We start from the raw sequence: 14,165 nt of genomic DNA, 5'->3' as shown, positions 1-14,165 counted from the left end.
AAAGGGTCATTGTTTAATTTAAAATTTTAATAATAAGCTTTTGGTGGAATTGTAATAACAAATGACACTTGATTATTTAAAGGGATCGTGGTGACAGTGAATTTCGCCGGGGGCGTGGAAGAGGTGGTCGAGGCAGAGGTCGTGGAAGAGGAGGAGGCGGCGGAGGAGGTGGTGGTGGCAGCAGTGGTGGTGGATTTGGCAATTATGATAATCGTGGTAAAAGAGAATTTGATCGTCAAAGTGGAAGTGATAAAAGGTAATTCTCTTTCTATATTTAATTCTGTATTGTGTAATGTTTTGACAGATTAATCTGAAGTCTTATTAAATACAGTTTAGTAGTAAAAGTTTTTTTTTTATAAAATTACATACCTAGTAAAGTCTGTAGTCTTTTTTAAAATTTATAATATATATATTCTAAGATTGTGTTCAGTTTCTACTGTTGTTTGTTCATAAGTTAGCTAAATATGATTGCAAGGAAAATATTTGGTCAAAATTTAATCTTTTCATAAATTTTTAAAATTACAAAAATATCACGTATGTATATATACATCTGTTTTAATTTTTTTTTTGTCATTTCAATACATTGGTGATAATCCAAAATTTTCACATACAGGATAACCTTTTATTTTGTGATATTTCTGTATTTTGTAAAACATCAATGTCATCAGCCAAGTTTTAAATTTTTTCTTAAATGTTTTGAATCTTCTAATTATTTTTTAACTAAAAAATATATATCTAAATAATTTTTTTGAGTTCAGTTCAGTACTAATAAATAAATGAAATAGCCATCCATTAAATAACCAAACATATATCCAAATCTTATTTAAACACTGTTTCTTTTATCATTTAAATTTTTGATAATTATGGAAATAGATGTTTTCAAGTAAAAAAAAATGTATCATGGTTATGAAATATTAAATAAAATTTAGAATAATTTACATTGGAACCTCGCTTAACAAGCATAATTTGTAGTGATGTAACGAATAGTATATTTGGCCTCAGCCGAATACCGAATATTCGGCTAGGAGTGTGGCCGAATACCGAATATTCGGCCAAACTATTCGGCTGGATTAACGCACGTATGAAAATTTGCGTGCAAACCGCATTATGGCAAAGATCGCGCACCGTGCTCTCTATTGGCCCGCTGTCACTACGATTTTTTCTTCCATTAGGTCTAAATTATTTAAATTAATTAATTAAATTATAATTATTAAAAAGTTAATATGCGATGGAACCTAACGTCTATCTCTAGTGCCAAATTGGTTTATAATTTATGTAATAGCCGTAAATAGCCCGCTATGATTCAGCAGTTGTTGGTATTTAGATGTAAGTTATAACTTATAAGTTATTTTATTTGCAATCGATCATTTTAACTTTTTAATTAAACACTAAAATTTTGTTTTTACTACGTATTTGTAGACTGAATAGTACCCTAAGGATATACTTTAGTGGTGACATAATATGGTCTAGTTTCTCCCCAGTTGTGGAACAATTCAAATATATCGTATAAATATTAAAATATACGCGAATACGAATATAACATAATTAACTAAACAATAACATTAATGCCCGATACATTCTAACCTACACACCATCAATGCCATAAGATATCAGGCTAGATAAAGGCTATAATAATATTTAATTACGAAATAATATAATACTAGAGTTAGATGCTATTTCTTATTAACTTTAATAATTATAGTTTAATGTTCAGCATTAATAAAAGTAACAAAAATGATTAATTTACTGTGTTTTTGTTATTTCTTACTCCTGTTTTTAGGTATTCGGTATTCGGCCGAATAGTGATTAAATATTCGGTATTCGGCCGAATAGTGATTTAAATATTCAGTATTCGGCCGAATAGTGAAAAATAGGCCGAATACCGGGTAGTAACCGAATATTCGTTACATCACTAATAATTTGCCGTTAAGCAAAACAATTTTTCCCATATAAATTAATGTAAAATACAATAATGTATTCCATGCCGAAAAAATACTCAAATATTTTATGTAAAATGTTTGTTCAATGAAAATTATATAATGTACATTGTTAACACGTTCACGGCATTATGAGGCATATGTGACTCATATGGACATGTCTAGTTAGAGTGGCAGACATAATTACTTGGTTTTCCATGGGGGCAGTGCATATGTTTTGATAACATTATTTTACTCGATATATCGATATTATTTTATTATGTGCAATAAAATATATTAATTTAATAGTACAAAGCACAGGTGACTCATGCCGCTCTGTATTAAAATAGACTAAGAGTCACCCATGACTCGTAACGCCCAGCAGCTGCCTAAACATTTATCTACTGATGCCGTGAATCGTCATTTCTTCTAGTTTCAAATGAACCAACTTAAAGTGCGAATTCGATTTGCAGGAAAAAAAATCACAAATAATGTGTCTGATAAACACACCAAAACGATATGCCAAATTCTTGGGCTATGAAAAGGCTATAATTAAATATTATAAATTGATTAATTTTAATTTTTTTTTAAACTTTCCACCCTGTGGGCAATAGGGCCTCTTTTTAGCATGCCCATTATGGGTTTGGCCAGGCCCACAGTGGGGTGGCTGGGTGGTGAGGGATGGGACCTGACATATCCACATGGACCACCCCCTGAAAAATTCCCAGGAATTTTTCAATCTATCTGGATTTAATCCAGGGTTCCCCAGAGCGGTAGGCTGCCACCTTGACCACTCAGCCATCTGGCTGTCTGATTAATTTGATTAGAGATAGGAAGATCTCTAGTTTGAATTTTTTAATTTAGACATTATTAAATTTAATAATTTATAATTTCTAAAATTTAATTTGGAATTGATCATTAAATATAATACGAGATATCAGACTAAATTAAATAAGTAATTTCTAATATTTAATTATGGCCTTTACATAGTCCAAGAATTTGGCATATCGTTTGACGTGTTTATTATGTAACTGGCTTTGATTGTTAATGTGTTCACATATATTACGTATAAACAAGTTTGGAAAATTGTGTGATCACAAGTGACACTAAGATGTTAGCAGAACGAGTGCTAAGCACAGACTGGAGCATGAACACAATCCCGGACTTCCCCTCTCCTGGTCATTATACGACAGGGTTCCACTGTATTTGCATTGAATTATTATGATATTTCATTTAACTAAAGCATTACAAACCTAATAATCAGGTAAAACTATACAACAGAACACAAAATGTTAATTTCTCAAAAACATAGTTTTGATGCATTTTCCCTCTTTTATACTCAGCTTATTAGTATTAATAGCAGCTATTTTTTTTTTAAAGTGCAAATATAATTGTATAATGAGCATTTTTAAGGAATATAATTTAAACTGAGAAAGAAAAGTATACTTAGAATAAGATGTATTGGGACCTTGAATAAGTTCTCGCTGTTTTACAGCAGGGGACGTTACTAGAACTGTGTGCGTGTATTTTTAGATGGTGACGCATCTGTAAGGAAGTACAATAAGCGACCTTGAAAATCAGTATATGTCATTTCGCCGAAGTGTTAACAACTTTTTTTCTCGTGGTGTTAAAAATGTCGCATTTTGTGCCAAAAGAAAGAGTATTTGCGGGGAATTTTATTGCACTATTTTATTCAAAAAAAATCTGCAGCTGAAGCATACAGAATTTTTGTTGAGACTTACGGTGACCATGCTCTGTCGGAAACAACATGCAGAGATTGGTTTAGACGCTTCAAAAATAATGATTTTGACATTGAAGATAAAAAATGTTCTGGCGCACCGAAAAAGTTTGAAGACGAGGAATTGGAGGCATTACTTCATGAAGACTCATGTCAGACGCTAGCTGAACTTGCAGAATCATTAGGAGTTGATCATACAACAGTTTCAAAATGTTTGAAAGGATTAGGAATGATTCAAAAGCAAGGACATTGGGTGCCGTACGAGTTGAAGCCGAGAGACGTCGAACGGCGTCTTTTCACATGTGAACAGCTGCTTCAACGGCAGAAAAGGAAAGGTTTTCTGCATCGTATCGTGACTGGGGATGAAAAGTGGATTCACTACGATAATCCTAAGCGTAGAAAATCATGGGGTAAGCCTGGCCATGCATCAACATCATCGGCAAAGCCGAATATCCATGGCTCAAAGCTTCTGCTCTGCATTTGGTGGGATCAGCTAGGTGTAGTTTATTATGAGCTGCTCAAACCAAATGAAACCATCACAGGAGATCGCTATCGACTACAATTGATGTGTTTGAGCCAAGCATTAAAAGAAAAACGGCCATTGTACGAGCAGAGACATGATAAAGTGATTTTGCAACATGACAATGCTCGGCCACATGTTGCACAACCGGTGAAAACCTACTTGGAAACACTTAAATGGGAAGTCCTACCCCACCCGCCGTATTCACCAGACATTGCCCCTTCCGATTATCACTTGTTCCGATCGATGACACATGGCCTGGCTGAGCAGCACTTCCATTCTTATGAAGATGCCAAAAATTGGGTTGATTCTTGGATAGCCTCAAAAGACGTATCATTTTTCCGACGTGGAATTCAAATGCTGCCAGAACGATGGGAGAAAGTAGTGGCTAGTGATGGACAATACTTTCAGTAACATGTTTTGTATGACTTTTTTTAAATAAAGCATTAATTTTTACGAAAAAACAGCGAGAACTTATTCAAGGTCCCAATATGTTATTGAAATATTTGATCAAGAATTGGGTTTTGCCATGGCTGATAATCTACCTTCTATGAGGCATACATCATCTGTGTATTTCCTGTGTGTAAATATTTTTTTACAGAAAGGAACAGATGTATACAACTAGCTTAAATTTTGTTTTTCAAACAACTAGCATGATCTTTAAACAATTTTATGTAACTTCCAATTTGTTAAAAGATCTTTATTGATATATCATAGTATAAACTATTACCAAGATTATGGCAAAAACAAATTGATAAAAAAGATATGTACACGTGAACAAAAATTTGTGGAATATCCTCTATACATGAAAATGTATCTATTAGCAGCAAAGAGTTAAACTATCATGACAAACAACAAAATAACTGAATTAGGTAGTATATATCATGATAGTAATTGTAAAGATTTTACTATTAATAAGAAATTTATATTTTTCAATTTGTTTCAGAAATTGATGATATTTAATTTATTTTAGTGGTGTGAAATTTGTGGACAAAAGAGATGGTGCTGGTGCACACAATTGGGGCGTGGCAAAGGATGAAATGGAGTAAGTGTTTTTCTTGATTTATATAATATATATGTGTGTGTGTGGGGGGGGGGTGAAAATTAGTTATAGATAAAAACATGTCACTTCAGGTTTGAGTATACCAATTAATTGTATTAAAATAGTGATACATAAAAGGCACATCCAGCTTGCAAGCATATTTCATACATCACTTACAAATGATAGAAATAGGTCTGTGTTTTTGTATATACAAAATATTTGACTTGTGCACAATTTGGCCTGCCAATTAAAAAGTTTCAGCAGTGATTGCTTCATTTAAAGAGTTAGTTCAATCTCCGTGTTATATTTTGAGTTCTTGGTATAATGTAATATATTAATTGCCACATTTAAATTCTAAAATACAGTAAAATCAGTCTATGGCGACCACCCACGGTTCCTTCAGAAAGTAGTCTTTTAGACAGGTGGTCATCCAATACAAGTGGTGCTTTAATACTGTGTTTCCGTACGTATTTTGCACACTTTTTAGCCATTTCTACTAAGTGAAGCTTGAGGTGAGCAAAACTAAGTGCATTTTTTCAATGATAGAGCTATATTGGTATTGTATTTTATTCTTATCGGATAACTCGATTTACAGGAGTCGTGGTGATTTTATAAGACAGATTTAATACCAATATTTTAAAGATTAATACAATACTTACATTTCCTTGATTATAATGCACACTTTCTTTTTTTCTGACTTATTTAATTCAACTTTGTTCTTTTAGTTTGCTCCTTAGTTACGTGTATTAAGTCACGATATACAAGCGCGTCATCTCTCCATCACTTTGGTTTTGGTTTTCATTAGTTTAATCTTATTTTAACTTTATAAAATACTGTATTTTAAGTACAATAAAAAATATTAATTAATAATAAAACGGTTTTATTATTTTTCTTGTAATACGATTTCATTACTTTCTGCAATTGTCGAATGACAATGGCGGAATCAAAAAAGGAAGGTTGCCTGTAAAACTGATTTTTGCATTAATGTGTTTATTGCTTTTTAAATATTTTGCGTACAAAAATTACTTTAATATTATTTTTCTAAAAATATCGTGGAAATAAGGTAGGTTGATACAGAAACTATTTATCACTTATGTATTGTATATGAGCATCACAAAAATAAATAAATAAAATAAATTATCAAATGATGAGATCAGCCAATTAATTGTATTGTGTACAATATATTATACCCCTAAGGAAAATACTGTAGGCCTAAGCAGTAAAATAAATTTTGTTTCTCCACTGTTAATCTTTTCTGCTAATTGTCATTGTGATAAATGATTTTCACTTTCTCTGATAACTTTAACACTATCTAACAACAACACTTTGCATTTATTTCGTTTTCAGACAATTTCTTAGAAACTGAAATGAATTTCCTTTTGTTGCTAGACTAATTCATTAACACCTGCACCTAATTTCAAGGGTGGGAGAAGTGCCCGAGGTGGGTTTGAACAAGAGTTTAGACTAATACATTATATTAGGAGGGGGAAATGTTGTTTATATGGGTTCAAACAATAGTTTAGACCCATTTCGTGAAAGTGATCACTTGTTACAGTTGTTGGATGTTCTTACCCAAAAATCGATGCCTGTGGTCGTTTAATACAGGTAACTTATGCGAAGACTATGTATAAACTATTCCATGCCAGGCATTTTTGCCCGTCGAATGCAGGTGGTCACCTAAGCAGTTTTCACTGTATTTCAAAATGTTAAAAATATTATTATTATTATTAAAGTATAAAGAGTAAACACTGGAGCAAAATTAAAATAAACAACTGAAGTGCCTTTGACCGGTGTGGACACACACACACACACACACACACACACACACACACACACACACACACACACACACACACACACACACAAAATTTGAGAGCAGGTATTAGTGAACTACTTAAAAATGAAAGAAAAGTGCAAGTAATTCAAATAGTGTCATTTCTATTGCACAATCAAAATTATTAAAATGTTAATTTCCAGTTAATAGAATTATCATTGTTCTTTTTCCAGTTTGTTAATTTATGACATTCAGGAAATTAAGGGATAAATTTATACTTTTGTAACAAATTACAAAATTTATTAATAAATAATAACTATCCTTTTTTCAAATTCACATAATTTTAGGGTTGTGGATTAATAACAGGATAAAGTACTTATATATGTTAGTTCATAAGACCAAAATTGCTCATTGAATGGAAAAAACGACCATAACGTGTCATGGCTAATTCAAAATGGCCACAAAGTGCAACTCATGTCATGACTTTCATGATATTTGACCACGACACGTTGTTGTGTTAAGAAAAGTCATAATGCATTCTGAACGTTAGCTGATACGAAGGATAGGTTGTAACTTGTCGACGGGCACATTGCAAACACTTGCAGAGTTTGTATTGTGTTCATTCTTGACCAGTGCTGCCGTTTCTAGGGTAATTACCCTTTTCTAGAGCTTCTCAGAGTAATGTTTTGGGTAGTCTTACTCTAGATTTACCCTAAATATAGAACTACCCTGTGTTCTGTAGTCTTATTACTCATCACGCCACAAGTATCTCTGGAAAAAGTTTTAGCCTAAAACCATTCTGCTTTTCCCTATAACTGGAAGGTTTAGGATAGGACAACAGAAGCTAAAGAAATAATGCAGATTGATGCTAGGTACATGGGTGTACACTGTACAGTGATACCTCTGTTTTCGTCGATAATCTGTTCGAAAACAATCGGTGAAAATAACTCTGCAACATTCTCAATTTTCATAAAAATGACTGATTTGTTAATAAAAGTTCCAGACAAAGAAATTATTTTTAATAAATTAGTTGTTAGAAAACATTGACATCTCAAGCACAACAGATTTTCCTGAATGATTAAATGTTGTAAAGTAACAAAGTTACATATCTGTATGTGATGAATAAATTTTTTTCTTACTTATATAAGATGATTGAAGATAAATAAATCATAATGAAAAAGAAAGTTTTATTTTCTTATCATCGCCTTATTATTAATTGAAACATCCAGAACATGGGGTGGCTTTTAACCATAATAAATCCGTCACACAATGGTTTTTAACTTTAGCAGCTGATTTTTATTTCATTGTGTATAGTATATCAAGCACCTACAAGTATATATAGTTAGACTTTTAGCACTTTTTAGCAAAACAAAAGAAACAAATGTGTATTTTTTGCCATACATTTTATTCCTTTGAAATGTTTTTAAGTATGAAAATTAGTTTTACAAGTTTTCCTAGAAATTTAATGTTGTTCAGCATTAAAAATTGTAAATAAAAATCTTTCAAGGCTAGAATCCATATTTTAAAGTTACAAACCACTGTGCATCGTATTATCCTCTATCGTGGTTGCATCAGCTAACACAAAGAATGCATTACGGCTTTTCTTAATCACTACAACACATAGTGGTCAAATATTGTGAAAGCCATGACACAAATTTCGCTTCGTGGCAGTTTTGAATTAGCCACAATGCGTGGTCGTTTTTTTTCATTCAATGAGTGATTTCAGTCTTTAAGCCTAATGTATATAATAAAATGTCTTATTATAAATTTTAATAATTTAACAATTGAAGCTCTTTGGGATAGGCCTGTAACCCTCAGAATCTCATTTCTGAGAAAATTAAGTTTGAATGTTTGAAAAAATTGTAAAATTTCATGAATAAAAGTGTGTTAATATTTTTATTCTTGGAACATTGCTGTCATCTCATTGTTTTGGGATTTTTCATTTTAGGATTTTTTTCAAACATTCAAACTCAATTACCTCAGAAACATGATTCTGAGCATTAGCACTATAAGTCCCTGAGGGCTTCAATTCTAGTGTTGTTCTTTCAATTAATTGAAAAGTTTGTAAAATTTTTTCTTTAATTAGCATTATTAATTATAAAAATTATTCAATTAAAAACAATAAAATATATTAGTAAACATTTCTACAAGTTAATCATATTTTTAAAATTTTTCTCATTTAAAAGTTTTTATATTTGTACACATTTTCTAAATTGATTCCTCATGAGTATTGGTCTCTGTTGACCTGAAGTATCGGTGAAAAACCAGGTATCTGACATTGATCACTGCTTTAGATACTAGATTAATTAAATAGTATAAGGTTGAGGGAAATGAATACATAAAATATTGAAATTCTGTGTGTAACACACCTATTCTGTTGATGTATGAATAAATTAATTTAAATTCATAAACAAACTTTTCAAGTAAAAACTGATTTATTAAAATTATATTTTAATCTGAAATTTAATTTATTCTCAGAGTTCAGTGGAATCCACCAAGTGATGAAAATCCAGAATTAGGTGAACGAAGTGGAGATGAATCGTTGCCAGTTGAAAACAATGAAACCAAGTAATTAAATTTGAATAGTTGTTGTAGTAATTTACATCTATTTTTATATCTTTTTATAATCGTATGTGTTTATATGTATATAAATTGCAAATAATCATTCATAATAATTTTAAATATGATTTTTTTTTTTTAGAGAGAATGAACCAACTACTATAGAAGAAAATCCAGAATCTATTGAAGAAGGACCAAAGGAAATGACTTTGGATGAATGGAAGAGAGAACAAGAAAGTAAGCGATCTGTCCCAAAATTCAATTTAAGAAAACCAGGAGAAGGAGAAGATACTACACAATGGAAAAAATTATATGTTTTGAAAAAGAAAGCCAAAGAAGATGATGATGATGAAGAGGAGGACGATGATGATATTGAAGTTAGTAAATTATTCTTTATTCAACAGATTCTTTTTCATGAAATGTATATTTATTAAATTGAAAATTATGGGTAGATGCAAAATAATCATTGATAGCTAATCCTTTCATGTGGTTCAGAATAACAAGAATCAATTTTTATTTTATAAGTTACATTTTATCTATATTTATAATACAATCCATTATATAGCTGCATTATAACATATATATATATATCAAGAAAAGTAACTGTTTTTGTACTAAAACTAGTGGTTTAGAATATTTGTGGTTGGTTACTAAATTTAGCACTAATAGTGACTAATTAAAAATTAAATATCATAAAATTTACTTTTCTTTTTAATAAAGAACAAGTTCTAAACAATTTACTGAAAGAATATCATTGAAAGTTACATTATAGTGTTAATATGTAATAAATATCAGAGAAAAATATTTTAATATTTAAATTTAATAAACATATTAACTGTGGTATTAATTGCTGTTTGCTTTTATAGTATTCCAAGAAAGTTGTTATAGTGTACTTTCAGATAAAATCTTTTAATGATACTGAAGTAATATTAATGTACAGTACCTTGATTTAAAACAGTAGACAGAATATCCTCTTTGCATATGATTCAACACCAGTGATGTGACTTAGAGCTGTTGTCACTTCTGAAGGGAGCCATCTTGGTGGGGCACTGTTTAGCAATGGATGTGTAATGTTGCCAGATTTGGCAATATTTTAAGCCGGTTAGTGATTTGGCAATGAATTTTCAATCGTGATTTTTCTTCTCCATTATAAATATATTACGATGTATTAAATTCAAAGTATGATTTGAATTTTTTCTTAACAGAGCCAGAGTCTGGCCTAAGCAGACTTGACAATTATAATTGTCTAGGGCCCAGATATGAAAGATCCCTTAAATCAATTTGTAAACTTTTTATATCTTTATATTTGAATTTAAATACTTAGTGACAAAATGAATATTTTTTAAACTATTGAGCTTTTGGGCTTTCATTTTTTTTAACCAACACTTGTAGAATATGGGTAGAAATGAGGATTTGGATTGATTAGAAAATTATCAGATTGTATCATTTTATCAGCAGAATTCAGTACTGTGTCATATCTTATACAAGCAGTCCTCTACTTACGAACATTCGACTTACGAGCTTTCGAAGTTACGAACAAAGCCAGATGGCGGGTTAAAGTGCAGTTGATTATTTTTATGTATAGTCAAGTTTATTTTTGAAGTTTTACATTAAAACATTTACAGTACATACATATGTACATTTGTAGTTGTTTTAAATGAGTAATATTAATAAATAGTGTACTGTACATGTGATTGATTTGAATTTATACTTCCCTTTAACAATCTTAATCCAACATTATTCAAGTAGCCTAAACATTACATAATTGTAAAAACAACATTGTATTTGAGTTCTTGTGCCAAACATCGTCTTCGAGTTACGAACTTTTCGACTTGCGAATGACCACTATGAACGGATTAAGTTTGTAAGTAGAGGACTTACTGTATATGTAAACCTAGATTTGAAAGAATATTTAAGGGGAGTTACTACTATTCCATTTTTATTCAAGCAAGGAAACTTGAAAGCTTTTTCTTCTTCATGGTTTGACTTCTGGTCTTGAACTTAAAATCATGACTGCCAGTCTCTAGAAGTCATAATTTAAGAATTTGATTTTCAACTAAATTACTAAATAAAAACTGATGGTAAAAGAACAAGAATCTGTACATTAATGTGGGATTTAGTATGTTACATATGGGTGACCTCAGAGCAAGAATGATCCAGGTCTGGTTTTTGATGTTATAGCTTTGGTATGTGGAGAGTGCTTAAAAGTAACTACTTTATCCAATGCAATACAGATCTAAGTCAAATTTGTTGTTACATTACAGGCCCAAAAAGAAGGAATGAGAAATTGTGTAAAATTTTTTGTTAATTATCTTAAAATTAGGATTTACTGATTATTCTTGTTCTGAGGTCATATACCACTAATCAAAGTTAGAATTTTTAACTTTGCCCTGGCTTTTCTTAAACATTTTTTTAAACATTTTATTTACTTTCTTAATTTATGTAAATTTACTTTTTGAGCTGCTGTTGTTACATTGATTGAACTGTAAGTTTAAGTTCTTGTAAAACTGGAAAATTGATATGAGGAATTGTTATAAAATTAAGTTATCTTACAGGAAGAAGAAGAATTTGGTAGAAGAGGCCGACAAAGACATTTGGTTGACATTCAGATAAACTTCAGCGACTCTCGCCGTGGTCGAGGAAGAGGAAGAGGCGGTCGTGGTTTAGGAGGAAGAGGTCGCGGAGGAATGAATCGTGGAGGTGCAAAGGGCCCTAAGTCAGAACAACTCGCTCCTCGTGTGGATGACTGGAATGACTTTCCTTCTTTAATTACAGCCTAAATACCTCTGTCCTATCCACAGGCTACATCTTTAAAGTTTGGCACTCTACAAAAACTGTCCTCAAAACTTTTCTTGTTATATAGAAATCGCGTAAAAAAATTGTTTTGATGGACAAATTGGAGAAGCCTAACAATGTTTAGATTATTTGCAGCTCATTGTGACAGAGGCTGAATAGATCAGCCTTTTGTATTGAACTCTTATTGTCCCAATGTTTTCAGCATTGAAAATATGCTAATATAACTTGTTGCTGGTCATCCTGTAAACAAGGAAGACATTGTCAGTCATTAACTAGTTAGTAACGGAAAATCGTGCATCCGTTGCTTAAAAGATCATAAATAGAATCGGGTCATAAATGGTAGTTGTTACCACTGATTTGTCTTAAATGTTGGTTTGTTGTCCTATGTCCCATACAGCTTACAGACAAACATAGGTGAGTGGTTGTCTCGCCGTCACTACTTCAATCATCACTGATGTGCTTTCAAGTCAAATCTGGTCGAATTTACTGGAAGTTATATTCTGCATCTGTTGATTTATTGAGTTTGTCAAAATAAAAATGAAATTGTCATGGTGCTATTGTGGTTTTTTGTAATGACTTTATTAGTAATTATGAGCAGTAACAAGAGTCAAGGAAAATTAGCACGAAATCTGTGTCCATGTGACAAATTTGGTTTTATCAAAAAAATACAGAATTTCATTCAGTACCTGATTCAAAATTCTTCCCAGGGAAGTTTGCCTAAATCTTCGCTTTCCTATAAGCTGTAACTTTTTTGTCTTACTGTCTTAATGTCTAAATTTCTATTTGGTCAAAAGAATATTATTTAAGGACTAAATTGCATGCCTAGATGCATTTTTTTTTTTTTTCCTTTATTGCTTTTGTTTTGCCTGATTAAATTATAAAAGTGACTGCTTTGGATTCAAAAGTCAGTGTGCGTGTTTTTATTTTCTTGTATACTTTTTCATTTTCGAATGAAAAATTGTTCTAATAATTTAGTGCCATTGATATTGAGGAGAATACTAGTTAATACGAATGCATTCTGGTGCATTTTGATGGTAGATATTTCTCAGTTGCATCATGTAATCAAGCTAAATGAGTAAAATATTAACTTCTGTTTAACCAATGTATCTCATCTTTCTAATAAATAATGCACAAATTAAATTGTTTCTATGCTTTTTTTTTAAAAATAACTTTGCCCCTTTCTGTGTCATTTTGCTTTATTCACATAAAAATGAAAGCATTAAACTTCAGTTTAGCTGTCATCTCCTAAAACTATAACTTGATTTCGAAAACAAAGTATTTTTGTCATCTAAAATTTATATTTCTATAATAAATTTGCTGTGTCAGACTAACCACTAATTTGTAGAGTTGTCAATATTACAGAATTTTATTTTTTAACATACGTAAAAAGTCAATTTTTTTTAAATACTAAAAAAAAATTGACTAAAGATTTAATGCCTGTGGTACTTGGGACACTAAGCGGCAAGTATTTTTCTGATTTTCAGTTTGTTGTGTAAACAAATACTAATTGATTTGAAGACATTTCATTCCTCGGATGCCACTCGGTAAATTGATTGTTTTCTAAAGTGTATTAGTTTTGTTATTACAGATCTCATTTAGTTTATTAGAAATGTTTTTAAGTTATCTTAATTTGTAAATACTGAAATTGTATTATCTTCAAAAATAAAAATTTGTCAGGTATAAGAGAATAGTTCATTCCAGATATTAAACTCTAATTTTTCCAGTTAAAAATAAAAATAACGAATGTTTGGAAACAAAAATACTCAAAAACAGTAAATTTGATCTGTTTAAATCAATGTTACTTTAAATTATTTAAAACT

The 14,165-nt window shown here is 30.9% G+C and overlaps 1 protein-coding gene across 1 annotated transcript in view; it reads left to right on the top strand.

Annotated features, from left to right (window-relative positions):
- LOC136973339 (SERPINE1 mRNA-binding protein 1-like) overlaps positions 1-13,485 on the top strand; it is a 46,396-nt gene extending 32,911 nt beyond the window's left edge. Inside the window, exons 3-7 of the mRNA XM_067268079.1 lie at positions 83-256; positions 5,148-5,219; positions 9,469-9,558; positions 9,692-9,926; positions 12,105-13,485. Of these exons, the coding sequence (XP_067124180.1) occupies positions 83-256; positions 5,148-5,219; positions 9,469-9,558; positions 9,692-9,926; positions 12,105-12,329 (796 nt within the window). The 3' untranslated portion in view covers positions 12,330-13,485. The remainder of the gene's footprint in view (positions 1-82; positions 257-5,147; positions 5,220-9,468; positions 9,559-9,691; positions 9,927-12,104) is intronic.
- Positions 13,486-14,165: the final 680 nt, after the last annotated feature.

This window comes from Centruroides vittatus, unplaced genomic scaffold, assembly GCF_030686945.1.
Source record: "Centruroides vittatus isolate TY-2023 unplaced genomic scaffold, ASM3068694v2 contig_3146, whole genome shotgun sequence".
Classification (NCBI taxonomy): domain Eukaryota; kingdom Metazoa; phylum Arthropoda; class Arachnida; order Scorpiones; family Buthidae; genus Centruroides; species Centruroides vittatus.
Note: the sequence above shows the minus strand (reverse complement) of the source record. Positions and strands in the feature narration are given on the sequence as shown.